This window comes from Globicephala melas, chromosome 20, assembly GCF_963455315.2.
Source record: "Globicephala melas chromosome 20, mGloMel1.2, whole genome shotgun sequence".
NCBI classification, from domain to species: domain Eukaryota; kingdom Metazoa; phylum Chordata; class Mammalia; order Artiodactyla; family Delphinidae; genus Globicephala; species Globicephala melas.
Genome location: NC_083333.1, coordinates 39,123,390 through 39,150,601, shown reverse-complemented (window position 1 = coordinate 39,150,601; position 27,212 = coordinate 39,123,390). Strand labels below are relative to the sequence as shown.

The window sequence follows — 27,212 nt, the reverse complement described above, 5'->3', positions numbered from 1 at the left end:
TTCACATTTAATCAAAGGAAAAGAAAGCCAATCAGAGAGAAAGCTCCAGAACTGGATGGCTGAGAGAGGGGACAGGAGAAGCACAGCTGGGCTGGGACTGAGTGTGGACGGGGCGGCAGGCTCCCATAATCCTGAGGTTCCTCAATACAAGCGTCCACAGTGGGAAGAGGGAGGCTGGAGCCTGAGGGCTAACGCGGTGGGCACACACATCCATTCCAACCCAGTACGGGTCCCCGGAGTACAGCTAAGGCAGGGGAGGTAGAATGCTGTTCAGAGAGGAATAGAGACGGGAAGGGAGGGGCCCAACCCACAGGCATCACCAGAAGTGAAGGTGCCAGACAGTAACTGGAGCTTCACCCTCAAGGGCCATGTGCCAATCCTTCAGCAAGGTGCCCAGCCACACCTCCCATCAGAGAATGGTCTTCTAATCAGAGTGCTTTGGAGGCTAACCAAGGGGGAGGGGGTAGCTGTCTCTATTCCCAAGTCTCCTGGGTGACGTGGGTATGAACAAAGAACCCCATGGCCCTGGGCCAGCGCGAGAACACCCCATTCTCCTCCCACTCCCAGTCCCCTTGGGTTGAGGGTGAGGGTGAAGCAAGAGAGAGCTGAATTGAGGATAAATTAAAAGAACACTGACTAAAGGGAAAAGAGGAACATAAAGCTGACTGCATAGTGGAGGCAGAGCTATGCAAATGAGATGGAAGCGGACTTGACCTTTATATCTCATTTGCATATCCTAGGCAAATGCAAATGAGATCCCTAATATAATAAATATACTTCTGACTTTGTAATAAATATTCTGTTTCTTCTCCCTCCCCTTCCCTAGGAAATGGGCACACAGTGGTTCAGGGGCCAGCGTGGCTGACACTGCAGCGAAGACTGATTAGACAGAAGAACTGGGGAGCACAAAGGCTGGGGGTGGGGTCATGGGGGGTCCCCTACAAGGACAGGTTCACCCCAGGAGGGGCCACAGGGACGTCTGGGGAAGGCAAGGACAGCAGACTTTTTAAAACAGGGATTCTCCTATTTTACACAGCTGCCCGCCTCAAGGACTGGAGGGTGGCATTTAGGGTCGGGGGACAACAGGAGAGTGGAGGGAGACATCTGGGGAAGGCCGAGCCTCTGGAATCTGGGATAAGGGTCTCATAAGAAATGGGGGGCTGATGGGGAGCCCGGAAACGGGGCCCCAAAGAGTGACCTCCAAAGCTCAACAACGCTTTGCTTCCCCTCTCCAAAAACTCAGCCTGACACACACGCCAGTGGCAGAGCACAGACCAAGCACTGCAGCCTGAGGAACCATAAGCTGTGGCGACTCCAGGGTGGATGACGCCCCGTGGAGGTGTGCGGGGAGTCTGCTGGGGTGCAAACATCCTCCAAGGCCATGCCCCGTGGCCCAGCCCTCCCCTTTCCCCAGCCCCCAGGCCGCCTTCATGTGAGTGGGCACCTGGACCCGGCCACAGAGACCAAAATGGACACTGACCACGGACAGGGAGCCCAGACACGTCCCCACCACGGGCCACGGAGGGCTGGGAGCTTCCCGTCAGGCTCCTCGTCACAGGGCTCGGCCTCCAGCCCACCCCTGCCTGGGCTGAGCCCGCAGCCCCTGCCGCCCTTGCCCTGCGGGGAGCAGAGCTGGCCTGTCAGGGGCACATCGGAGAAGTCTGTGGAGAGACTTCGGCAGTGAAAAGCTGTGCGTGAGGGAAGGACGGGAGCCAGCCCCGTTCCGAGGGGGCAGAGAACCGCGCTGCTCCCTGGTGCGGCAACTGGCTGGTGCTTCGGCTCCTCCAGCCTTCGGGATGGTACCAGGCTGGCACCGCACCTGGGCTTGCCTAGCTGCCAGGGGGCCACGTAGCCCCCTGGCCACAGGGAACCAGCCTAAGGCCTGCCCCTAGGCTGCAGGGGCGAGAAGTAGGAGCAGCCCAGGAGTGGGGTCAGGGTGGCCAGTCCAGAGGAGAAAAACTGACTGGCGAGAGGGGTGGGGGCAGCGCACCTACTGACCACCTGGTCCCAAAGCAGCTTTTCTCTTCTCTGGACTGAGCATTATGGAGGCGACTCCGACACTCCGGGGCACGGCTCGGCCCTCAGCGAGGGACATCTGGTGGCCAATGAACGTCGGGAGTGGGTAGCACCTGGGCACAGACGTGCCCCACGAACACCCACCTCCCTGGCAGTGCACGCCTCCTGCGCTGAAGCCAGACTTAGGGCCATGACCCAGGGAGAGCCAGAGCGCCGGGAACGGGAGCTGAGGATCATGGCTGGGGCTCACGGTTGGGAAGGGGACGGATTCAGGGTTCTGGGTCCCAACCCAGAGGGCCGAGGTCCAGGAGAACAGGCTCAGTACACCCAGCTGACGGGCACCCACTGGGGCTCCGTGCGCAGCTTCTCCAGGGCGGCCTGGAGTTCACGGAAGGTCCTCTCCAGGTTCCTATTGACCAGACTGAGGTCGAAGTAATGCCCGTAGCCCCTCTGGATACGGCTGCTCTCCTCCACTGTCCGTCTCAGGTCCGCCTCCTGCCAGCACAAGGGGACCTCCCGCCCATCAGTATCCGCCTGGCACCCCCAGCGTCAGGGGTCCCACAGCCTGCCCCGTCTAGCCCCCTCCCCAAAGCCCAAAGTACCAACCATGGCAGGCACAGACCCCCTGGCTGGGGAGGCAGCAGCCCCTCCCTGCATGCCCCAAGGCAGCTCTCCTGTGACAGTGGACAGACAGATGGGTGGTGGGAAGGGAGGAAGGAAATAACCTTTAGGGAGCGCCAAGCACTGCACTAAACACTTGGCGACCAGCGTAATCTTCGCTACAGCTCTGCAAGCGGGACTAATTATTCTCATCTACAACAGAGAAAACTGACCTACAAAGAGGCCACACAGCCAGCCAATGGCTGAACGGGGTCTGCCTGACTCCAAAGCCAGCGCCCCCTTCAGTCTGACTAGGCCCCCGTACCTAGACAGCCTGAAGGCAATTGCCACGCCTGGTCCTAGGGCTGCCCACAAGGGCCCGAGGCAACCCCTCTCCAGACACAGCCCAAGCTGGACCGGCAAGGGTGGGAAGGGAACTTGAATACTGACTTACTGAAGCCGAGGCAGGAGCTCTAGGACTGACCCAGCTGTGTCCCGGGGGCTCCAGTAGGCTCTGTTTGTGGCCAGAGCCGGCTGCAGCAGTGGGGAGCCCAGCCCGGACCTTTCTCCTGGGTCTGAGCCCCTGACCGGGGCCTGAGAGCTGCAGTACCATAAGTGGCCAGCAGAGGGACCCCTGAGTTCGGAGCTCTGCAAACCCTACACCCGCTGGGGAAGGCTGTTCCAAGGGGTCCCTGGCGGGAGAAGGGTGCCCTGAAGTCCTGCAACACCTGCCTTGAAGCCTCTCCTCCCTGCACTGCCTCCTCCCTGATGCTAACTGGTCCCTCCAGGCAGCCTTCCAGCCTCTGGCCTCCTCCCTCCCTTCAGCCTTACCCCCAGCTGTAAACAGCCCACCTCTGCCCACAAATCGCCCACCGGCCCTCTGGGCTCCCCTGGAGCCCTGTTCCCACAGAATGGACCGAGCAGGGGGCTTGGCAGAAGCTCCCGTGCCCCGGGCCAGCTGTGTCCCTGACTCTACACTTCACTTCCTCGCTCAGACCTCCATTCCCACACCTATAAAGTGGCATTCGCGAGTCTAACCTCAGTGGTACCTCAGGTGGGCGCCTCTCCCCTTCCCAACACCACCTTCTTCTCTTCCTCGGCTCTGGCTGGCCCCCCACACCACCCCAGTCAGCCATTAGACCCCCACCACCACACCTCAGAGGCCCTCACCGTGAGCTGCTTGGTGGACACCCCACTCTCCAGCGCCGTCCGGTTCATGGCTCGCAGGGTCTCAAAGTCAGGGGCCTCAATGAACACCACATAAGGGACAAACTCAGCTGTTCTCAGGACCTTCACTGCCTGCAGAAGAGGAGGGTCAGGAGTTTATCCCCATGTACATCTGGGGTGATGGGGGTGAGAACCGGTACCTGGGAATAGATGAGAATGTGGACCTGGGGCTCTGGGACATGAGTCCTGGGGATGAATGGCAAAATAGCTGGCAGGTGGCTAGGGATGGGGTGACTGGGGGTCCAGGAGGCTGAGAAAGAGGTTCTAGGTGGGCTGGGTCCCTAGCAGTAGTTGAGGGGTTATAGGGGGGTACTTGGAAATATATGGGGTAATACTGGGGGGCAAGCAGAGTACCCAGAGAGGTATTGAGCAGGCTGGGAAGGAGCAGGCCAGGCAGTACCTGGGGGTTGACATCCAGCACACACACCCGGCCGGCAGCGACCACGCCCCGGATGGAGTCGATACGTGTGCCATACAGGTTGCCCTCGTATTCACCATGTTCCAGGTATCGCCCAGCACGGATGTCAGCCTCCATCTCCGCACGGGACACAAAGCTGTAACCCTGGCCTTCCCGTTCTGAGTCCTTGGGCCTCCGGGACGTGTCTAGGGGGAAGGAGGGGCCGAATGGGCACAGGCAGGCCACACCACCTCAGACACACGTGCTCGTGCTCTACCTGCACCAAGCAGCCCTGCTGCCTTCCCGCACACCTTGCCCTCGCCCTCACCATTGGCACCCACAGACTCGAGACGTCCATACTGAGGGGACCTTCAGAAATCACTGTTATAACCCAGTGCTTACAGATGGAGGCTGAAGCCCAGAGAGGGCAATATGCAGCCCAAAGCCACACAGCAAGGCCAAGCAGACCTGGGGTCAGCACTCAGGTTCCTGCCTCTGGTTCTGTCACCAGAAGCCCTCTTTTCCACAAGGCCACACACAGCTCATAGCCCTGCTTCACATGGGTTCCCAGCTGGGCTTTTAGCAAGTGAAACATGAGAGAAGGAAAGGTAAGGCTAGCACCACCCACGTGGCCAATGGTTCCTCGCCCTCCCCAGCCTGCAGTTCCCACATCCACCCACAGAGGGCGCGCACCACACACCTCACACCCAAAGGTATCACTTAACCTGGGGCCTACGCAGATGCCCATTCAGTGGGCCCAGCCTTGGCCCCCAGGGCAGCCCCTGCTCCCTGCCTCCCACCCGGCAGGACCCAGCCCCCACTCACAGGGCACTGTGGTGCCATAGCGATCCGGATCCCACATGATGAGTCTGTTCTTCAGGCTGCGCCGGCCCACACCCTGAGCCCCGATGAGCACCAGGGTTTTCCGGCGGAAGGGGGGCATGCGGGCCACCTCCTCATAAATGAGCAACTCATGGCGGTCAAACTCTGGACAGGGAGATGTCACTGCTCATCAGGTGAAGGGCGTGGGGCTGGGCTCTCAGGGAGGCCAAGGATAAGAGGGCTGGGGCCGAGGGCAGGAGGGAAAGACAGGGCAGGGCTGAGGGACAGGACTGGCAGCATCAGAACCAGGAGATGCACAAGTCATTGGTGGGGGACGGAGGGAGCACTGAAGGAGGATGGGGGAAGGGGGCCCCCAACACCCACCTGCATTCTTGGTGGTCAAATACATCATTCGCTTCTTTTTCTTTCCTGAAATGCTGCCGCACAGGGTCCCTGGCCATAAGGAGATGAGCAAGTGAGGCCAGGCAGGGCCATATCAGGTCCCAGATTAGAGGTCTGGGGGCAGGACTGTACCTGAGGTGGGTGTCAGCTCCAGGTCCCGCTTGACAAAGGCTTTCCGCTTCTCCTCTAGGAGCTGACTGGGGATGAGCCCAGCGCTGCCCCCTTCTACGTGGCACGCCTGAAATGACCGTGGGACAAAGACGTGCCCGAGTAAGCCCTCACTGCCCGCCGACACCATACCTGGAGAGACAGCATGGGTGCCCAGGGCTCACCTGCCACCAGTTGGCGTCGTCCTGGTTTACAATCTGAAGCAGGTCCCCAGCATTGAAGCGCAGGCCGGCTTCCTTGCAGGGGATAAGGCTGTCTCTGGCTGGGTCATAGTCAAAGTGGCATTTCACAAATACCTGGGCCAGGGATTTGGCAAAGGGTCAAGGGAAGAAGCAGGGGAAGGCTGGAGGGGGCGATGCCCATTCCTGTTGCCACCCCTACCCCGAGGGTGGGGGGATGGGAGTGTCATACAGTTCACCTCCTGCCCCCTCCCCTCACAAAGATGAAAGAGACCCTGGCACTGCCCATCTAAAGGCATGATGCCACAGGCCTGCCTGGTCCACCTCCCTGGTACCAGCCTCCCTTTGCATCCAGAACAAAAGGACCCAGAAGGATGGGGATCTGCTCAGGCCTGGGGCCCTGGCCCTACCCATCAGGAAGGTGGGATCACCTGGTAAGGAACACGATCCTGGCACCTGATGCAAGATCCCTCCATCCCCCACACCCTCCCTCGGAGGAGAGGGCTCTGGCAAAAGGCTAGACAGCCAATAGGAGAGGTGAGCAGAGCAGCGAGACCTCCACAATCCACCAACCTGAAGGCATCTGTATAGAACACGTGATAACCCAATTCTGGGCACCCGTGCCTACACGCAGGCACACGGAGGGCTGCGCACGATGCAGGAATTCATTTGTACACTCAGGTACTCCAGGCTTTAGATGCGCGCACATCCCTTACACGTGTGCATGAGTGCCCGAGACTAGGGCGAACGCGTGGCCACATTCGCCAGATGCCTCTTGCTTTGACTACACTGGCTGGCGAGGAGGGGCTCCCATCAGGAGGCCCGTGACCCTGGCCGCCGGGAAGCTCAGCCACCCCCTGGGCCTTGTGCTGGGCGAGGGGCTTGGAGGAGGGGCCCACCTGGCGGGGCAGATGGGGCTCCTGGTAGCTGGGCAGGATCTTGAGGATAACGCTGCCGCTGGCGTTGCGCAGGAGCTCCTGCAGCGCGCGGGGGTCGCTGCCCACCGGCTGCCCGTTCACCTCCTTGATGATGTCGCCCACGTGCAGTAGGCCTTGCTGAGCCACCATGCCCCCGTGCAGAATGCGTGCGATCACCAACTCGCCACCCTCCACGCGGAATGTCACGCCCTGGGGGACGGAGGGCGGGTATGATGAGGCGCCAACTGCTCCAAGTCAGAATCTTCAAATGGGTCTCTTAAGAGCCCCTCCATTCTACCCTTCTACCCCCGCCCTCACAGCGACCTTCTCTGCCATCTTCTGCCCAAATTCTCTACCTACAGGGGCACCAGTGGACTGAGAGTGGGCAGAATGGAGAGAGTCACAATGTCTGCGGTCTCCTGGGTGTGCTGGCGCCCGACCCTGGGCAGAGCTGATCCCGTCTTCATCTTCAGCCCTCTCCTGACCAGACTTGATCCCCGCCGGTCACTCTCAACCCCCCCCCTCCCGAGATTCCACCGCTGGCGCCGCCCAGCGCCCTCACCAGATGCTCTCCAGCCGTCTTGCGGACGCCCACCATGCGCACTGCGTCAGGAGGCACGGGCTGGTTGCTGAACGTGGGGTCCAGGCCAGGGCTGGGGGGCGGTGTCTCATAGGTCTTTGAGGCCACAGAGTCGTGCGTCTCCAGGAGGGACTGGGGAGGCGGGGGGAAGAGGAGGGACCATGGGGCAGAGGTCCCTTCCCACCCCAGTTCTAACTTCCTGCCGGCGCCAGCCCCCCAGCAGCCCGGGAGAGGACCAAACCTGGAAGTGGGGCTCCTGGAGGATGCGGACCAGCTCCGCCGCCGCGCTGCTCCGCTCGGCCAGCCGCGCCAGGTCCCGCAGGATCTCCCGCACCAGCTCTAGGTTGTTGTCCCGCACGGCCTCCAGCTTCGTCTCCTCCAGCCGCTCGTGGGCCTGGGGGCGGGGGCGGGACAGGTGAAACTTGACGCTTCCCCAAGAGCCCTGGGGTACCGAACAGTGCCCCCCCACCAGCTCCCAGGCATCTTCCCACCCCCAAATGCTGACTTTAGACCCCATCCACAGCACTGCTCCTGGTATCAGTCTCAGAGCCTCACTCACTCAGACACAAGCACACTCACACGTGCGCACAGGTGCCTTGCTTTCTCCTTTCTCCCCCAAGACAGTGACTGGGACTCAGTTTAGGGAAGAGAGAATCCAAAGGATAAAATTTCATTTCCATCTCTTGCCACAGAGGACCATTAACATCATCAAACTCCCCAGCCTCCAGAACCCTATAAGCATCTGAGTTCAAGGACAGCTTCTTCCAACCGACATCATGGCTGGGTGGGGTCTTGGACACCCTGTAGCCCAGATTAAGGAAGCCGGGGAAGTGGAGTAACTTGCCCAAGGTCACAGGGACTCTAACTTGGGTCTCCAAGCCTTGAGCCCAGTGCTCCCAGTGAAGAACGGGACAAGATATCAGTACATGGTACCAGGAGAAGGTCCTGCACCTCCTTGTTGCTCTACTGACTCTGGGCTCCATGACAATGAGCATGGGCTCCATGACAAGGTGCTCTGAAAAGGGAAAAGGAAGCCTTTGCCAGTGACGAGCCCAGCGGGGAGAGTTATGTTACGTTAAGTGGGAAGAAAGGAGTCCCATTTCAGGGATATACATGCAGACTTCTTTTTCCCTCTGAATCATCTGAAAGATAGTTGCAGACAAAAAGTACTTCGCCGGGCTTCCCTGGTGGCGCGGTGGTTGAAAGTCCGCCTGCCGATTCAGGGGACAAGGGTTCGTGCCCCGGTCCGGGAAGATCCCACATGCCGCGGAGCGGCTGGGCCCGTGAGCCATGGCCGCTGGGCCTGCGCGTCCGGAGCCTGTGCTCCGCAACGGGAGAGGCCACAACAGTGAGAGGCCCACATACCCCCCCCAAAAAAAGTACTTCGCCTCAAAGTACTTCGGCATGAATCTCCTAAGAACAAACAGGAGATCTGCTATATAAACTACAGTGCCATTATCACGCGCAAGAAATTCAGCACTGACACACAATATAGTATTATCTAGAAGACAGTCCATGCCCATGTTCACTATTGTCTCAAAAACATTCTTTATAGCTTTATTTTTCTGATCTACAATCTAACCAAGATCACGTGTTAAATTTGGTTGTCACATCTTTTTATTCTCCTTTAATCTAGAACAGACTCCAATCAGTCTTTCAGGGCTTTTTTTTTTTTTTTTTTTTTTTTCAGGTCAAGCAGTAAATACACATGTGGTTTTGTTAGATATTGACAAACTCCCCTCCGTGGGGCTTGTGCCACTTTGCCATCCCACCAGCATTAGCTGAGAAACTTTCCTGAAGCCTTGCCACCAGAGTGTGTGATCAAACCTTTGAATGTCTGCCAATCACATGGATAAGAAACCATCTCTCAGTGGGGTTTGATTTGCATTTTGCTTATTATGAGTGAAACTGAGCAGCTCTTCATATGTTTAAAGGCCATCTGTATATCTTTTTCTGTGAACTGTCTGTTCATGTCTTCTGCCAATTTTTCCATCAGATCTTGTTTCTTTCTTTTTCTCACTTTTTTAAACATTCTCTATATTAGGAAAATAAGCCCTTTATCTGTAATACGTCTTGCAAATATTTACCCCCAGTTTGTCATTTGTCGTTTGACTCAGCTTATGTTTTTTTGTCAATGCAAAAAATATATATTTAATGTAGTTAAATTTACTAACATTTTATGCATCTGAATTTTGAGGCATAGTTTTTTTAAAAGGCATTCCTTACACACAGATCCATGTTTCCTTCTAGAATGTGTATGGTTTGTTTTCTCAACCTCTGATCTTCTTGGAAGTTTATTTTCATGTACAGTATAAGGTATGGACTTACTTTGATATCTTTCCAAATGACTATCCAGATATCCCAATACCATTTAATAAAAATCCATAAGAAAATTATTCCTTAATTTTCTATGTGTGATAATGATAGTGTGGGTTTTTTTTAAGAATCTTTATCTTTGGGCTTCCCTGGTGGCGCAGTGGTCGAGAGTCCGCCTGCTGATGCAGGGGACACGGGCTCGTGCCCCGGTCCGGGAAGATCCCATATGCCACGAAGCCGCTGGGCCCATGAGCCATGGCCGCTGAGCCTGCGCGTCCGGAGCCTGTGCTCCGCAACAGGAGAGGCCACAACAGTGAAAGGCCCGCAAAAAAAAAAAAAAAATCTTTATCTTTTATCTATACAAATTGAAATACAGATACAATTATGTCTGAGATTTCCTTCAAAATAATTCAGGAGAGAGAGGAGGAGAAGGTGGAGGTATGCATAAAACAAGATTGTTCATGAGTTGTTAAATGTTGAAGTAGGATAATGGATGATGGGGGTTCAAGAAACATTTTTGAAAATTTCCATAATAGAAAGTTGTTCAAGCCCATGAGATGGGGAGATTTTAATAACATCTCATAAGGATACTCTGAGGATTTGGTGAGATGGACACAGTGCCTGGCACACAGCAGGTGCTCAATAAAGGCTCGCTCCTTTCCTGTCTTCTCTTCCCCAAACGGGCCAGGGAAACAGCATCCCACACAGGGAGGCATACTGGCCCCACTGTCGCTAAATCATCCTCTGCTGGGGGAGCAGCATTTCAGCCTGACTCCTACAGTCTGGCTGGGCAGAGGGTTCCCTGCTGGGGAGACAGACAATTGAAGGGGCAAAGGAGTAGTACTCGGAGCCCCGTTATGCCTTGATGATCCTCAGAAGCCAGAGGGCAGAGACATGCCCCAGAAGGTTCCACCAAACCCTGTGTGATCTTCACTCATTAAGCTCAGCACAGCCCACAGAGCTTGACTCCGTTACCAGTGTCTAGACAATGCTGAGAGCCCAAGGCCCCAGGAAATGTTTCAAGAATAAAGAAAGGCACTCAGGCTTGCAACCGTCTCACCATGGTGACCCTGGCCAGGCTCCTTCGGGTTGACGGGAGCTAGCTCTGGCCCAGGTTACGTGAGAAGCATCGAGGTTGCCCATTTTAGCTTTAGCATCTTCTGCTCCATGGATGAAGAGGACAAGTTTCCCCGGAAGCCCTCACTTTACCAAGCAGGAAGCCAGTGTGTCTCCCACGCCTTTTACCTCCCACCTTTGACTTAATGACCCCTCCCCCTAGGCCGATCCATTCCTCCGCCTGTGGCCCCCCCGGATGTCTTACCCACAGATGGAAGATCACAGCTCTCCAAGCTCAACCTTCATGGGCCAGAGGAAACTTTAAACATTTAATCATTCAAATACAAAAGAAACACTAGCAGCAGGCTGACCCAAACAGCTGATTGACCAATACTGAGAACACCCAACATGTGTCACGATTTGCAACATACTTTTCAGGGACTTTGGGAACTCAGAATTGGATTAATCGTATCTTTGGCTCATGACGTTTTCTCATCATTGGCTTGTGAACGGCCTCCTTTTAGTTGGTTGGTATTAAATTAGGTACTTTTGTAATAATACAACAAGGATCTAAGTAGCCACCACTTAAATCATAAAGGAGGATCTTGACCATATCCTACATCTAATCACATGCCCCGCACACCCATCCACCCACCTCTCCTGCTCAGAAACCACCACCTTGATTCCCTGTGTTCATCACGCCCTGGCTTCTCATTTTACATAGTTTTATTGTATCTATATGTATTCAGTATATTCCTAAAATAAATACTGTTTTTAGTTATTTTAACCTTTAAAAAAAGGGAACTGTGCTATATATGATTCCTGGAGGCCTGATTTTTTTTTCACTTAGTATTAAGTGAAAAATTGTTTCACTTACTATTTTTTTTGCAAAGATTTACTCTTATTTTTCATATTAGGTGAATACATATTCACTTAATATTAATTTTCATTTAATGTTATTTTGCTAAGATTCATTCTTTTTTCCCATATCACATTAGTTCATTCTTTTTTTTTTTTTTTTTGACCATGCCACACAGTATGCGGGATCTTAGTTCCCTGACCAGGGATTGAACCTGTGCCCCCTGCAGTGGAAGCGTGCAGTCTTAACCACTGGACCGCCAGGGAAGTCCTAGTTCATTCATTTTAATGGCTGTATTATAGTCCATCGTGTGACTATGCCGTATCTGATTCATCTCCTCTCTCCTTGAAAGGCATCTGGGTCATTTCAGGTTTTTGCCATTCCAAACAGTACTACTATGAACGTTCTATGTCTCCTGGTGCACATGTGAGTTTCTCCCAGGAGCAGAATTGCTGGGCCATGGGGTATATACATGTTTGATGGTAAAATAACATACTTGACAGACATTCCACTTAAATGTCACAATGACCCTGTGAGAGTAATAGTATCAAGGCCATTTTCCCAATAAAGTGTCCGAGGCTCTAATGGGTAAAATGAATTCCTTTTCACAGCTCATGGGTGTACAGCAGGGACTCCTGTCAAAGTTTCCTGAGCGTCCCCACAGCTGTGATGTCACTATCTGGGCGCCTGTTTTTAGAAAGCGTGCTCTTGTACAACACACACTACAGTATTGGAGGCACAAGGCCCCACAGCCAGGACAGTGATTTTGAATTTCTGTGGTAACCATTTGCTTAATTCGGCTCTGAAAAATCACCCTCAGCACAGCAGGGGCTTAAGCTCCTTATAGACCAGAAACTTGGGCCAGGTTCACACTTGGCTAATGGTAGAGCCGGCCCTTAAACCCAGATCTTTCAGCTCCCGATCCAGAGCCGGATGTAAACTGCAGATGCAGAAATGCCACACAGCTTTTCTTTGAAAATCTTTTTCCCTCTGCCTTCCCACTCCAACCTCTCTGATCAGGAGACAGAATTCTCATTTGAAGCCCAGGCTCATAATTAAGTAGTTCAAAATCTGAAAGTCCAGAGTGTGGTGAGCCAGAAAGGAAAGGGACTCTTCAACCTGGATTTGGCCGTGTGACCTGCTTTGGACAATGGGGCAATAGCAAATGTGATGCAAAACAGAGGCTTGGAAAGTGCCTGGGATTGGGGGCTGGTCTTCCACTGCTGCTGAGACCACCATGTGAAGCAGCCTGGGCCACCCTCCTAGAGGATGAGAGACCACACCATCCGAAACATTGCAGTCTTCCCAGCTGAGACACCAGACATGTGACTGAGGCTATCCTAGACTACCCCATCCCAACTGAGCAAGCTCAGACCAGAAAAACCACCCAACCAATCCACAAAATCATGAGACATAAATCAAAGTTGTTTTAAGCCATGGTGCTGTGGGGTGGTTTGTTACACAGCGAAAGCTAACTGATGCACTGGGCTCCCCACCACTGTAGCCTCTGTTTGTCATGTCCCCTGGTCAGAGTCTCCATCTTAGTGACCCTCCCAGCCCCTCATTCTTGTAAGGCCCTGCCTTGCTTTGCCAGCTCTCTCACCTCCCCCTTGCCACAGGACTGGAGTCTTCCCTATGAACTCGAGTCCAATGGCCAAGACTGCATTATAACAACTCTTTATGGTTTAAAAATGCTTCCACATCCATGACCTCCCCCTATCCCGACCACAACTCTGAGACGTAAGCATCGTTATCCCTGTTTCTCAGAAGAAATGACTGAAGCTCAGAAAGGTTCTCAGACCTACTAAAGTCACACAGCTAGCCAGCGAATCTTCTGACTCCAAACTCTGTGCTTTTTCTTCTTCATCTCATGTGGATTAGTTCACAGGCCTCCCAGCTGGCAGATGTCCCCACTGGTAACAGTTTACCTAAATTTCTGACTGTCATCTGCCTTTGATTTCTCACCGTGGCCTTGTCCGTTGTTGGAACACCTGTTACTGGGTCCATGTCAGAGCTCCCAGATGTCACCCACCTGCCAGGGCTGCCACCTGCTGTCTGTAGCCAACCCTCTGGATATGTGATCTGCCTGCCAAATTTGACTTCCTTCAGAACCTGTAACTCCCTGGGTTTGTCCCCTCAGGGACCTGCTCCTCCCTGGTCCCAGATCTACCCAGTGTAGCCCCTCCCACATCATCTGCCACATCCCTGGAGAGGAGAGTCATCAGGGTAAGGGAAGGAGGTGACTAGCTACCACATGGGGTTCCAACTGGACTCCGCTCCTGTGGGTTTCTGGGCCACCAAGCTTTTGCAGCTGGACCTTTGATCAAAGTACTTTGTCTAATAGGTTTGAAATTGATCTGTGTGTACATAATCATTAAAATAGGTGAGAAAGAGTAAGAAGTAGGTTCTGTTGTCCAAAGCGAGTCACGCAGTCAAGCCCAGACTGAAGAGTAGAAACTCTCCCTTTTGATGGGAAGACTGGCAAAGTTGCATTGTAAAGGGTCGCGCATGAAGGGATCGGAAAGATTTCTACTGAGCTCAGATGGGCCTTTATGGAGATTCACTTCCTGTTTGTTTCACAGCTAGATGGAGAGAAGTCACTGGGTTGCCTTAGCCCCTGAGCCTCTTACAGGGGTCTCAGCATTGAAGACATGTCCACACTACCTTCTGTTGTGTTAATGCACAACTGGAACCATTCTAGGAATTTCTTGGGAGGAAATTCTGGCCGGCTTACCCCAAGGACACTTCTGGAGAAGGGAGTTTACTTACGGTCTGACACAGCACATTGGTAATTTCTCAATCAGGCAGGGGTCCCAGGACTGGGACATTGCAGGGCTCAGTGAGAAAATGACAGACTCGGGCTCCCTCAGGAGAAGAATAAACTTTCTGACAGTTCATTGCCATAGCCCTAGCTCTGTGCCTGGGACTTGGTGAGCACGCCATAGATATTTGTTGAATAGAGGATGGATGACAGTGACTAAGTGAAGGACAGAGCCATCCGGCCAGCAATCCCATCTTTGGAGAGCTGTCAAATGGGTTCCACAAGGCCATCAGAGAGGAATGCTATAGGGGTGGGGGTGGGAGGGTCACACCTTGCAGGGTGCTGGCTACAGGATCTTCTAACCCAGAGGTTCTGCATCCCGAGAGCCCCTCCTTATTTCACTGGCTGTCCCGCTATAGAAGCAATAGCTAGAGTGACTCAGAGATGATGTGGTTTAATAAATCCAACCGTGAAGTCAGCTTTGGAAGGTTACAGATGTTGAGGTTCAAATGTGCACACTCAGCAACTCCACTACCAAGTGTCCACCCTAGAGAAACTCTCACCCACGTGCAGAAGCAGATGGATATGAGGATGTTCACGGCAGCTCTGTGCTTTACAGAGGCAAGTCAGCGACAGTGTGCCTGTCTCTCAGCAGGGGAACCAGTAAATGAATACACTGGGCTCTATTCACCTATTGGAATACCACACAACAGTTCAGATGAATCTATATCTCTACGCATGTCAATAACTATATTACTTATATGAACTAGACATCTCAAAAACCACAGCTGCTTACGCTATCATTCCATTACGCAAAGCTTAAAACCACATATAACAGGGGCACGTTGTTTATATCTAAATATGTGTATAGGCAAGACAGGCACACATTCAGGGGAACAGCATCATCGACTCAAGCCAGGGGTCACCTGTGGGCAGGGGAAGCAGTGGAAATGAGGAAAAGGGGAGAAGCATTCACTGGATCACGCTTTTATTTCTTAAAAAAAAAAGAGCAGGAACTAAAGCAAACATGGTCGGCATTCACATCCTGGAGGTGGGTACTCAGAGGTCTGTTATGTGCTTTTTCTACACACTCTCTTGTATTCACTCATTCAATAAATATTCAGTGAGCACCTACTATGTGCCAGGCACTGTTCCAGGCTCTGGGGATACAGTAGCAAATCAAGCAGACATCCCTGTCCTCAAGGAGCTCGAAATCTCCCTGTATGAAACATGCATAATTCCTTGTTTTGATTTTTAACACATGAATCCAATCCTTGACCACCAAATGAGAAGCAGCTTGCCTTTCTCCAGTCCCCTACAATCTGCTCAGTTTCTCTTCCCCAGAACCTCCCACTAGCGACCCTCTCACACCTCTCATCTTCCATCATTAACGACTGCCCTTGGTCTTCAGCCATTCCACAGATGATAACATACCGGGCTGTGTCCCCGGGACACAGCATCCCCTGTAGCAAGGGGGCCTAGTTCCCTTCCACGCCCCATGTCAGGGCCGACCACAGCTGTCCTGTGACAGAGTCCCCACCCTCACCCTGTGGAAGACCCATCACCTGATTGTACCCCCCTCCCCCTCCCCGCCATCACTGTCATTGCCAACTTCCTGGTTATGCTCACCACCATTCACTGGAGACCCTGGGACTGCCTCTAGTCTCCCCCCGCCACAACACCTGTGTAGACACCCCATCCCACGAGCCCTCCATTCCTAGATGTCTCTTTTTTAAAAAAATATTTATTTGGCTGTTCCGGGTCTTAGTTGCGGCATGCTGGATCTTTAGTTACGGCCTGGAGGCTCTTAGTTGCGGCATGCAGGATCTAGTTCCCTGACTAGGGATCGAACCCAGGCCCCCTGCATTGGGAGCACAGAGTCTTAGCCACTGGACCACCAGGGAAGTCCCAATTCCTAGACTTCTTTAACATCGATGACCTTCCCGTCCACTGCAGCCACATCCTAGATTGTCATGTCACCCCCAGAACTGTCCTCCTTGGAAATCTTTCACTTCCCAACCCTCTCTCTGACCTCGGCCTTCATTTCTTCCAGCTATACGCTCTATCCCCAAATCTGGAGAGCCCCCAGGCCTTCACCTCTGTTTTCTCCCTGCCCCCCTGTCTGCTCCTGGCCACTCTCTCCTCCCCTCCCAACCTCGGCCCCAGAGGTGATGCTCTGGACCATTCTCACCTCTCCCTGCATCTCAGCCTCCCACAGCCCCCATCCAGCACAAGCCCTGGACCAAAGCCACCCTCTGTGTCTCTGGCCTGAGTCACCCCCACCCTGGGATTGACAGTCTGGAGCCCTGTCGATCCCGCTCCCCGGCTTTGGTGAGTTCCCTCTCTCCCCTTCAGTTATTAATTAGTTGGACCTTCACTTCCAAATCCCCCCCTCCGCCCCGCTCCACTCAACCCCTGACCCCTGATGGCCAGCTGAAGACTGCCCGCCTCCCCTGAGAAATCTGAGCCATTAGCATGATTCCCTGCAACTCCCAGCCTTGGGAGTCCTCCTCATCCTCCGCAGCGAAGGATCGCCCCCTCCCCAGTCTGTCCTTGCTTCTTATCTCACGTGCAGGCAGCACCAGCCTTACACTTGCCCTGTGCAGAACCCCAGGTGCGTGGCTACCCGCACCCCTCACCTTCCACACCCAAATATCAAGGACTGACAATTTACTTCCTAAATATTTCTTTCATCCTCCCCTCCCTCAAGCCCTGTTACCACAGGTCTAGTTCAGGGCCATCCCTGACGCTGGTCTCTCCAACTCCAGCCATGACCCTCCAACCATCCTCCTTGTGGCTGCCAGAGCGATGCTCCTAAAACACCTGTGTGCCGTCCTCACACCCATGCTTAAAACCCACAAAAGGCTCCAAGTTGCTCACAGGACATCACAGGACGATGCCCGAGCCCCAGGCATAGCCCCCAGGGCCCTGCACCAGCCGCCAACGTCTCCACAGCTCACACTCCCTGTCTCACACCTAAAGCTCCGGCCTCACGCTGACACTTGCAGCTCCTGTACACTCCTGGCTCTTTCTCACCTCTGTTTCTGCTCAAGCAACATTCCATGGCATGGAATGCCCTGCCCCTCCTTCTCATACTTCAAGACTCAGCACAAATGGCCCTTCCTCCAGGAAGTCTTCCCTACCCGCCCTGGGCTGGGCCAGGCATCTGTCCCTTACACTCCCCAAACGCCTAGCGCCTCTGCCTCTATCACTGCTGTTACCAAAGTGTTTTATAACTTTCTGTTTTAGTGAGTCTCTCCCCCACCTGATATGTGGCAGGTGACCTTAGATAGATGTCCGCACAAAATGCCCAAAGGCAGAAAGCTAAGCAGGATGAACTCTGGAGATTCCAAAGCACAGGCATGCTCACCCCTAACCAATCATACCCTCTACAAGTTGGCAGTCACCAAACACCCATCCATGTGGGCACATCTACACACTCACCAGTCAGGTGTGGGGGCAGCCTCCCTGCCTGCAGTGTCTCAGATTCATCACCTGGGCATGGATGTCCATGCTTACCCCCCTCTGGGGGTCTCCGGTGCCACGTGCCCCATTCCCAGCACCCCTGTGGCTGACATCCCCCCACACCCTATGCCTCCCCAGGCACAGTGCCCTTGTGTCAGCCTCCCTGGAGCACTCTACCTTGGCCAGGGATCTCACTATAGGACTTTCCATAATGCCTCGAAGGAAGATCAGGTCCAGTTCGGCTGCCCCTGTGGCATTGGGGAGGGATCCCAGGTTGTCCAGGACTTGCTGCATGGCTGGAGGGAAGGAGCAGGCAGTGAGACACACAAGTACCAGCTGAGCACAGGGGACCCAAACACACCATAGAAACCCTGCCCTTCTTACCCCACATCCCACAGAAGACAGCGCCTCCCCGGCAGCACATACTTCCCTGCCCAGCACTCCTGGGACTCCTTGAATGCCTGGGGCAGGGGCCCTAAGAAGGGAGGGGCAATTTCCTTGGCCCGTTCTCTAGGCCCTAGGTAATGTTAGCCTGGGCAGGTGGAAGGCTCCAGGCACCAGGAAGTGGACTCTGAGGTGGGGGGAGGGGAGAAAAGAAAGCAGGTGTCAGGTTCCAGGTTCTGCCCTAAACCAGAGAACCACATCATTCAACCTCTGGATGGGCTGAAGCCACAGGACTCAGCCACCTGCACGTGGCAGGCTCAGGGATGAGAAACAGTGCTTGGAGCACGTCCCTGAGTGCAAGTCAAGCAGGCAGCCATGCAGGAGGTCAGGGCCTACCCAGTATCCAGTACCAGCTGCGCCACTAATTCAGAGTGATTTTGCACTAGTCACTGTCCCTCACAGGCCTCAGTCTTTCCCTCCTGTAAAATGGGTGGATTAAACTGGTTGGTATCTACAGGCCCTTCAGCTCTGAAAGACAATGACCCAGAACTTAATACAGGTCATAGGAAGCCAGGGCTGAGGCCCAGAACACTGGTAGGAGCTGGGGAAACAGGCACCCTGGGACTGGGGATGGTTGTGGACACCCAAGGGCAGAGGGCAGACCAAGTCATCCCAGGGATCAGCAAACCCTCAGCCTGCGATGGGACATAAGCAAGGGCATGAGAACACCTGAAGCTGGGCCACTGCTGAGGTCTGAGGTGGGGGCTGTCTTCCCTCACCAGCAGAGGTGGGAGCTCCTGGCTGTGGCAGGTTCTGGGGGAAGGAAGGGAGAAGCAGAGTGTGCCCAGCTGGGGGCAGAGATGGGCAGGGGGTATCATTATTGTGCCACCCTGCTACGCACGCCTACGTCTGCATAACAGCACCCAAACCGGGGAGGAGGAGGGGTGGTGGGTACAGTCCCTGGCAACTCTCACGGCTCCCGGCAGTGCCCCCCTCCTCCAGGACGGAATGGGGGTGGGACGCAGGAGGCTTTGAGACTGGAGCTAGCAGCTACTGTCCAGGGACTTTTGGCCTCCCAACCTCTTCCCCCTCATCCTTCCCACCTTCTCCAGAAAAGACACCCACACCTGCCCTCCAGACCCCTTCTGCTCAGGCCTGGGCTTGGCATTGGTCAGACACCTGCAAGGCCCTTAGTGGGCTCAGAAAGAGGCCAGGGCAGGGACCCTTCCCGCTCTGCCAGGATATCCTGGGACCCTCCCTCTCCAGTCATCCTCACACAGAGATTCCCCAGCCTGCCAGCCATCGGGAGGACTGAGCCAGGGTGGTTGGTGCCCTCAGCCCAGGCCAGCGCTCCCGGAGGGCCGCGCCCCCAGACCCTTAGGCTCCCAGACAGCCCGCTCCTAGGGACTCTCTCCAGATGCCCCAAAGCCCGCAGGACCAGCCCCCAGCCTCCCCACCCCGCCTTTCCCTACCTTCCCTCCGGAGCTCGGCTTCCTCAGAGGAGCCCAGGGATATACCCTCCAAAGAGGCCCCGCAGCCCGGGCTGCCGGCCATGGCTGCCCCCGACCCGGCCCAGGGTTCCCGGAGTAGCCTCCACGCCGCCGCCGCCTTCCCGGTCAGAGGCTGGCAGCGGTGGAGGAGGCGGGACTCAGAGAGCGCCCGCTGCAGGGTCAGCCAATAGCAAGGCTCAGCTGGCTGACCGCCTTGCTGATTGGCCAAAGCCCCGACTGTAGCAGAGAGGCGGGGAAGGGGCGGTGGGAGGGTCCTTGTCCCACGGGTGGCAGGATCCCCCAGTTTTAGTACCTACCACTAAAAGGGAAGGAGGCGGCTAAGAGAAGGTTTGCAGGGCGAAGGGGTTAAGCGTGCAGCCCCTTCAGGACGGGAGCGGTGCTCAGAGACCCTCCCCTCCCAGCCCAGCCGTGAGAAACGCAAGGTGGGTGGGGACTTGGCCCCATCTTGTTCCCGCCCCGCCTCCTGCAAGTCCCTCCTCTATTACACCCCATGCCACCTCCTCTTGAGCCTTCCGACCTCACCTCTCAGTCCCCTCTCCAAGCCCAGTTTCCTTTACAATGACCCCCTCCGGATCTAAGGAAGCCACCAAGAACGACTCTCGGTCCTCCGCCAGGAGGCTGCGGCACCACTGTGGCATGGGACAAATACCTCAAGCCCCAAATGCCTCCCCCAGCTGCTAGCCATGAAGCGGTGAGGGGGAGAAGGAGGGAAAGGGGTGACACCACTGTGGGCAGGGAAGGGCGCCCCAAGCCCGCTGACCCCACATCTCAGCAGCAGCTTCTCCCTCCCCATCTCCCAGTTGCGCTCCCCCTTGCTTAAGGGGGTGATGCCCGTGGGCAAGTCAGGCATCTTGGGGTTGGGGAAGGGAAAAGGTGAGGAAGCATTCACGCTGCAGAGACCAGGGGGTCCGGGGGGGAGGGGGTGGATGGGGATTTGAAAGTTAGCCCAGCCCAGAGCCACCATTCATTCCTCTGAGACCCTGTACCCATGAAGCCACCACTAGGCGCTGCTGCTGCCACCAGACTGCCATTCCCTGAGGAGTGACACCAGGTCACAGCACACCCAAGGTTGCCATGGCAGCAAGCAGGATTACACACTAGGACACTAACCCAGAGATTTAAAGGGACAGCTCCAACTGAAAGCCCCACATCCTAGCCTTGATTCAAAGAAAGGAGGGAACCAGCTGAAGGGGGAAGAGAGGGCAGAGCTGATGGACTGGAGCCCAGCAGTAAGCTGTCTAAACTCTCAGCCCATGCCAACACCCATGTATCTCCAACCCTCAGGAAAAGGACTCCTCCACCTTACTAGAAATAGAGTTGGGGTCCCTCTGCTAGAGGAATACACCCACACCATCTCCCTCTCTCCACAATGATAGTGGCCATATTGACACGTAGGTAAGGGTAGAAAGACCCTGCTAGCTTCACTCTCTGCAGAGCCCAAGGCAAGGACCTCTGGGGGAAGGCAGAGGGGACGGGGAGGGTGAACCTGACCTTAGAGGCAGGGGCGCAGCTGTCTATCAGGCCCATGGGAAGTGTAATGACCACCAAATGAGGAGGGGCAGAACCCACCATTAGATTTTCGAGGCCAGGAGCCAAGTCCAGCCCCAGTGCAGGCACAGAGGGCCACCTGAGGGAAAGACAAGACTCCTATGCTTTGAGTCTCCCATCACCTCTTTACAGAGGAGGAAACACAGGCCCCAAGAGGTTAAGCAGCTTGCTCCTATCCTTCTTCCTTTGCATATGGAAAGGCAAAGCAGCCCATGGCACAACACCCAAGGCAGCAGGTGCCCCAGGAGTCCTCAGAGGAAGCAGGCCCTCACCCCCCCACCGGGCTCCACTCCCTGCCCCGTCCCCCACCCCACCAGGGCTTATCAAGAGGCCTGCAGCAGGGAAACTAAATTGCTGGGCCTTCCCCTCCCTCTACACCCCTCCCAGGCACTATTAATGGGTTTACTGAACAGTCCCAGATTGGGAGGCCTTTAATCACAGGCTCAGGGATGGGCTTAATTAACCCCTAAGCAGCTTACACAGGGGCCCAGGGAGGCTGGAGCAGCAGGGGGAGGCACTGAGCCCTCCAAGACTGCAGAAGCTGGGGGACATTGGTACAGTCCCGCCACTGCATGGAGAACAGGCCCTTCCTGGGGGACAAGGGTGTCACAGATTAGGCTCTGGCCCACTCACAGCAGCCTTCACTTTCCTAGTTCAGTTTGTCAGAGGAGAGGAACAGGCGACTCAATCTAACCAAACTGGGGGGCCTGAAACATCTTGCAGAGGCAGCAGCAGAGCCTAGAGGGAGGGAAGGGGCTACATGGGTAGGAGGCATGCAGGCAGGGGAAAATTCAGAGAAATCAGAGCAATACAAGAGCAGTTTACAATTGTCAGGGCCCTTAGAAAGCCTCTAGCACAGGGCCCTTCACCTGGTGGGTCTCTGAATGCACTTAAGGGGGCATCCCTGAAGCCCTGGAGTAGAATGCAGATTCTGTGCATAGAAGACTTTGTCTATGATGAGGACCCTCAGCTTTCATCAGATTCTCAATGGGATTCAGGACCAATACAAGTTAAAAACACTGCTCTTCTCCCATCACTTCATCTTCCAGATGGGGAAACCTAGGTCCTAAAAGGGAGGTGACTGGCTCAGGGCCACAGGTTAACAACTCAGCAGCACAGCATAATAACTGAATATTCTTAATAGTAACGTGCTTTCTCTGTCATAGCCTTTACACCTCTTTACAGAAGAGACGCAGCCTCCAAGAATTTAAGCAGCTTGTTCCTGAGGCTTCCTAGCTTGTCTGGGTGACCCACACCCTTGCCCTAAAACGTCCTATAGAACTAAGTCGAGGCTTCCTGACCTGGCATTCTCCACGCACAGCTTCCTGTGCCCCAGCACACACACACTCCCAACTTAGCACGTGACAGTCCACTCTACCCATCTGGTGGGCACTGCACCGTGGACTTCTCCAGAGCATGCATTCCCCTGGCCTCCCTGGAGGTGAGCTGTGCTGTGTCTCCAGCCCCACCCTGGGACGGGTGCAGCAGGGTGATAGAAGTTGCCAAAGAGATGGCCGAGCAGCTGGGTGGAGCAGCTGCGGCAGGGGTAGTTTGTTCTTCCAGGGGAGATGTGGGAGTGCCTGATTGCTGCTCCCCACCCTCTGAACCACTGATATACACTGATATCCCCACTCCCTTCTTACCAGACTCAGAGTTGGTGGCGGCAACTGGCATGGTGAAATCAGCAAGGGCTCTGAAATGGCTCTCCTGGAGGAGGGGAGACAGGAGGTTGAGAAGGCACGAGGGCAAAGCAAGGGAAGGAATCAGGAAGGGCCTCGCCTTCAGGATCACCCAGCGAGGTAGGGGAGAGGGCATTGCCCTGACACTAAATGATCCCACAGTCCTGGGAGGCAGGAAGAGCAGATATTACATGCCCATTTCTCCAAGGAGGAGAAGACAGAGGATCAGAGAGGTTAGTTGATTTGCCCAAGGTCACAAAGCTAATAAAGAGAGCTACAATGAAAACCCAGGTTTTATGACTCAAAAAAAATTGTTTCTGCCTACCATCTGTCTTTTTTTTTTTGAGAGAGAGAGAGAGAAAGGGTGGGAAAAAGTCCAGTTTGAGTCAAAAGCAGGAAAGATGGGTGTTCCCTGACTTGAAGCTCCATGGGTCAAGAACCGCATCAGTTTTCTTTTGCCTCTGGATCCCAGACCTAGCGCGGTGTAAATGCTCCGCAAACGTTTGTCCATCTGTCTGACAGAAATGATGTCATTCATCCCCAAGGCCTCTCTTGCTTCCTCTTTCTCCCCCTGCCCCTTCTTAGCTGGAGCTGGGACAAGGAGAGCAGGGGCTCTGGGCAGAACCAGCCATGGAGTTTACAGACCCAGTTCCCATCCCAGGTCCTCCCCAAGCTGGGGTTGGATCCCTCATTCTCCAGGGGAGGGTGCAGGTGGGTAACCCACCATTCTTCCTCACTTTGCCTTCCTAGGCCTGTGCTGCTGGAGAAAACCCTAATTCCTGGTTGCCTTGACAACAGGAGGCGGTGGCTCACAGCAGGGGTGGGGGAGTGCAGGGAAGCAGCTGGCAGTGCCCACTTTAGGACTGAATGCTACTGGGCCCTGGGGGTGGGGGAGCCACAACTTCACCTCCCCCACCAAAAGGTCCCTAGAGGGACCACTACCTGATTTTAATAAAATCTTCTCTCCTCCTATCACCTTCCCAGGCCTGAGCTGGTCATCTGAGCTCAAGTAGCAGAAATTACAAAAGTGGAAGGATGGCTCCCCTTCCTCCTGCATCTGCCCCTGAGAACAAGGAAGAAAGGAGCTTTCAGGGAGAGGAAGGGCACCCCCTGTCAGGCTAGCACCCAGGCTGGGAGCAATGCCCAGGATCCACTGTACCAGCTAGTGCGCCGGGCGCCAAACCCTGCTGTCCTATTCCTAGACAGTATCGAGGAGGGCTCCCTTCCTGCCCCCTCCCAGGTCCCAAGGACCTGGAACCTGCAGCCCTCTCCTGGCTGGAGCTAATCTCCCTGACGGTTGCTGGCAAAGAGAACTCCCGATGTCCTCCTTCCCCCGAGGGTGGAAGGTGGGAAGAGGCAGGGAGGATCCTGTCCCCAGAAGTCTTGCCTAGCCTGCCTGGGTTTTCCCTCTGGGGAGTCGGTTCCCACGGCATCGGCTAGCTCTGCCCTCCCCCCACCCAAGCCTCCGAGAGGGCGGGGCCCGGCTGTGCCCACAGGAGAACGCAGTGCCAGGCAAGCCAGCCTGGCTCTGAGCCAAGGTCCGGAGCCCAGGCATCTGGGAACCCGCACCTCAGCTTCCAAAACCTTGGGCCCAGGAGCCCTCTCACCCCTACGTCCAGGCTATCCACACTACCCAGGGTCGGTAGATGATGTGGGCCCACCGAGAAAGGGGGAGGTTTCCTCCAAGCTCCGTCAATACCCGTACAAAGGGATGGAGAGGAGAAAGGTCTGACAAAGGCACTTTGAAGACCGACAGGTCGTGGGGAGGGGTAGACAGACTGGGTCTCGGTGGCCGGGCGGGTCTGCAAGCACCGACTATCAGAGCGCCCCCGTCCCCCGCCCCACCCCGCTCCAAGAGCCCAGCCCGAAAACGCTGGGCGCTAGGACCTGGGAGGAGGGGGGTGTGTTGCGAGGCATCAAAGTAGGCTCTTTGCTTGCACGCCCGCTGGAGACTAGGGGATGAGGTCACTGAATGGCTGCGCCCCCACCCCCACCCCGTCCTCACTCTCCCCCCGCTCCCCCACCTTAGTTGACCTAACTTTCTGGCCCTGGCTCCTCGCTCCTGGCACCGATCCCTTCCCAGGTCTCCAGATCCTAGCCTTGGCCCCCGACCCAGACCCGCCCCCTCTACAACCTGGGAAGCGAAGAAGCATCACACCCCCTTCCCAGGACCCCCTCCCAGGAAAGATTAAGGTGCTGGCCTCCCAAGGTGGCAGGGGAGCCAAGGGGACCAACGCAACCTCTGTCTTGCGCCCCCAACCCCGGAAGAGCTAACAGCGCGGTTCTTACGTAATGCCTGGCTCCGAAGTCCCCAGAATCCGCACGGCCCCCAGAGAAGCCGCCCGGACGCCCGGGCCCCTCACAGCTCACCAGCTCTGTGCCTGACGTCACTTAGGAGCCCTCGCCGCGGGGGCGGGGGCCAGCGAAAATGGGCAGCGGGGTTTGGTCTCTCTCTAGGAGCACCCGAGAAAGGGGGGTGAGGGCGGGAGGGTGAGAGGGAGGGGACTGGCCTGAGGGAAGAGGCCAGGGGAGGTGGGACGCAGAGAAAGGGCCCCAAGTGCCGTGCCAGGACGAAGAGGGCCCTCGGGTGGGTGCTGGCTCGGGGGCTGGGGGGCGCCTACCTGCGCCCCGAGAGGCCCCTAGCTCGGGATTGCTCCAGCGCAGCCCGGCGCTCCGCGTTTATTGCTTGTCAATCGCAACCCCCGGTCTTAAAGCGGCGAGGCCTTCTCTGCGCGAAGGGGCGGAGACCGAGAGAGGAGGGGAGGGGGATATAGATGCCGCGGGACCACTCCGAGGAAAGTAGCCTTTCCGAGCAGCTAGTGGGTAGGCCGGGAGGTGGTGGTCTGGGAGACACTGCACAGTCCAGGATCCACCCTCCTCCCCAACTTGCTTTCTACTCGGGGAAGCAAGGACTGGGACCTGTACCTACTCTCGGCGCCCAGCGATCCCTTAAAAGGGCGATGGTGAAAGATTACCCGCCCCCTTCTCTCAGCTTAGACCTGCGTTCCAGTTCCAAGCGTGCCTCACCTTTCCTCATTATCCTGCTTCCCAACTGGATAAGGGAGCAGGAGGAGTTTAGGGAAACCCCCAAGGAGCAAGAGACGCACCCCCGTAGGGCCTCGGGCTCAGGGGCAACTTTTAAGGATTCAGTGGTGGCTACCTGGATCCCAGATCCTCTCGGCGAATTTGCAAAAAAAAGGGGGAAACGTCGAGACCCTATTTCAAGCCTGGACCGGAGAGCTGGTCCACACCTCTGTCTACGGAGTACAGAACGAGGTAACCCTTGCTCAGAGTGCCATCTCAAGAAATAAAGAAAGACTTAAATCCAGTTGCTCGCCTTCGCCCGGCTTCTGGCTCCACCCTAGACCTGCACTTAGTTCTGGCCTTGGAATACAGGAGGCTCAGCCCCAAGACCACCCTTCGCTAAGTGCGTGGAGCATTCGGGGCCAGCCGCGGTACTACTCTGGCCGCAGTATCACCCAACCCCTCCAGCTGCCCTCTAGAACATGCAGGGCTCCTAAGATCAGAAATGAACTTCATCCTGTAAACTTGCTTGGAAATCTCAGAAATGGGTTTGACTTGGAAATCCATCCTGGAAGAATGGGACTGATCCCCGGGTCCAGGAGACTCAACTCGCCCCTGAGCTCCGGAGAGCATAGGTTTGGGTATCGGTAAAAGGAAGAGGCACAGAACCAGGCCAAACTCGACTGAAAACCCTGATGTTTTTTGGTGCTCTCTGCCCTTGTTACTGAGGAAGGAGAAGAACGTTGGTTAGCGACCCCAGATGGCGGGGACTAGAATTGCAGGCTTCTGTCTCCAACCAAAGAGCTTGCTGGAGCACTATGCTTCCAGCCCTCTCTTCTGCCTTCAAGCCAGAAGATCCTCCTAATTCAATTCAGGAAGAAGTCCCTTTCCCATTATGAAGGCTACTGTCCACTCTCACCTGTCCACCTCTGGGCAGTGAATCACTTGGCTATTTGCGTTTGGTTGGGAAGTGGAAGGATCTTGAATCTCTCCAAAATATTAATTACTTCTTCTCAGTCACGTGACTATTACCCCATAGCAACACACAGCAAACTTTCAGTTTCACTCAAGGTCACCAGGACAAGGTGGGATCCCAGATTTTGGCCCTCTAGGAAGCTGGAGCCCAATTCGTTACCCTTACAAGCTGCCTCCCCCCATTAGTCAGTCAACAAGCATCTCCCTTATAAGGGCCTTATAGAATGCCAGCTCCTCACATCTGTTCAGAATCTTACAATTGATATATTGTTCGATTCTCACAACAGCCCCATGAGGTTACAGAGAAGGGAGAAACATTTCCTGCT

General features: G+C 55.3%; 1 protein-coding gene across 4 annotated transcripts; it reads right to left on the bottom strand.

The window, feature by feature from the left end:
- On the bottom strand, positions 1–25,766 carry MPP2 (MAGUK p55 scaffold protein 2). Of its 4 annotated transcripts, XM_060289974.1 has the most exons (14): positions 25,177–25,490; positions 23,830–23,950; positions 22,852–22,915; positions 17,943–18,061; positions 7,550–7,702; positions 7,291–7,440; positions 6,711–6,938; positions 5,797–5,928; positions 5,597–5,702; positions 5,447–5,515; positions 5,066–5,227; positions 4,244–4,446; positions 3,787–3,915; positions 1–2,511 (listed from the first exon to the last, which is right to left on the bottom strand). In XM_060289974.1, exons 3-14 carry the CDS (start codon positions 22,880–22,882, stop codon positions 2,335–2,337), a joined length of 1,659 nt encoding a protein of 552 aa, XP_060145957.1. In that variant the 5' UTR covers positions 22,883–22,915; positions 23,830–23,950; positions 25,177–25,490; the 3' UTR covers positions 1–2,334. The 4 variants fall into 4 exon arrangements, with proteins under 4 accessions (XP_060145957.1, XP_030704879.1, XP_030704878.1 ...); XM_030849019.2 differs by lacking the exons at positions 23,830–23,950; positions 25,177–25,490 and adding an exon at positions 25,509–25,766; XM_030849018.2 differs by lacking the exon at positions 23,830–23,950.
- Between the last annotated feature and the right edge of the window lie 1,446 nt (positions 25,767–27,212).

Bases quoted from the DNA above. Each gene is read 5' to 3' on its own strand.
- MPP2 (XM_030849019.2), bottom strand. From the start codon at position 22,882: ATGCCAGTTGCCGCCACCAACTCTGAGTCTG. The intron at 6,939-7,290 runs GTGAGGGCGCTG...TCCGTCCCCCAG, and splicing joins AGACGGCTGGAGAGCATCTG to GGCGTGACATTCCGCGTGGA. The intron at 2,512-3,786 runs GTGAGGGCCTCT...TTGTGCTGGCAG, and splicing joins TGTCCACCAAGCAGCTCACG to GAGGCGGACCTGAGACGGAC.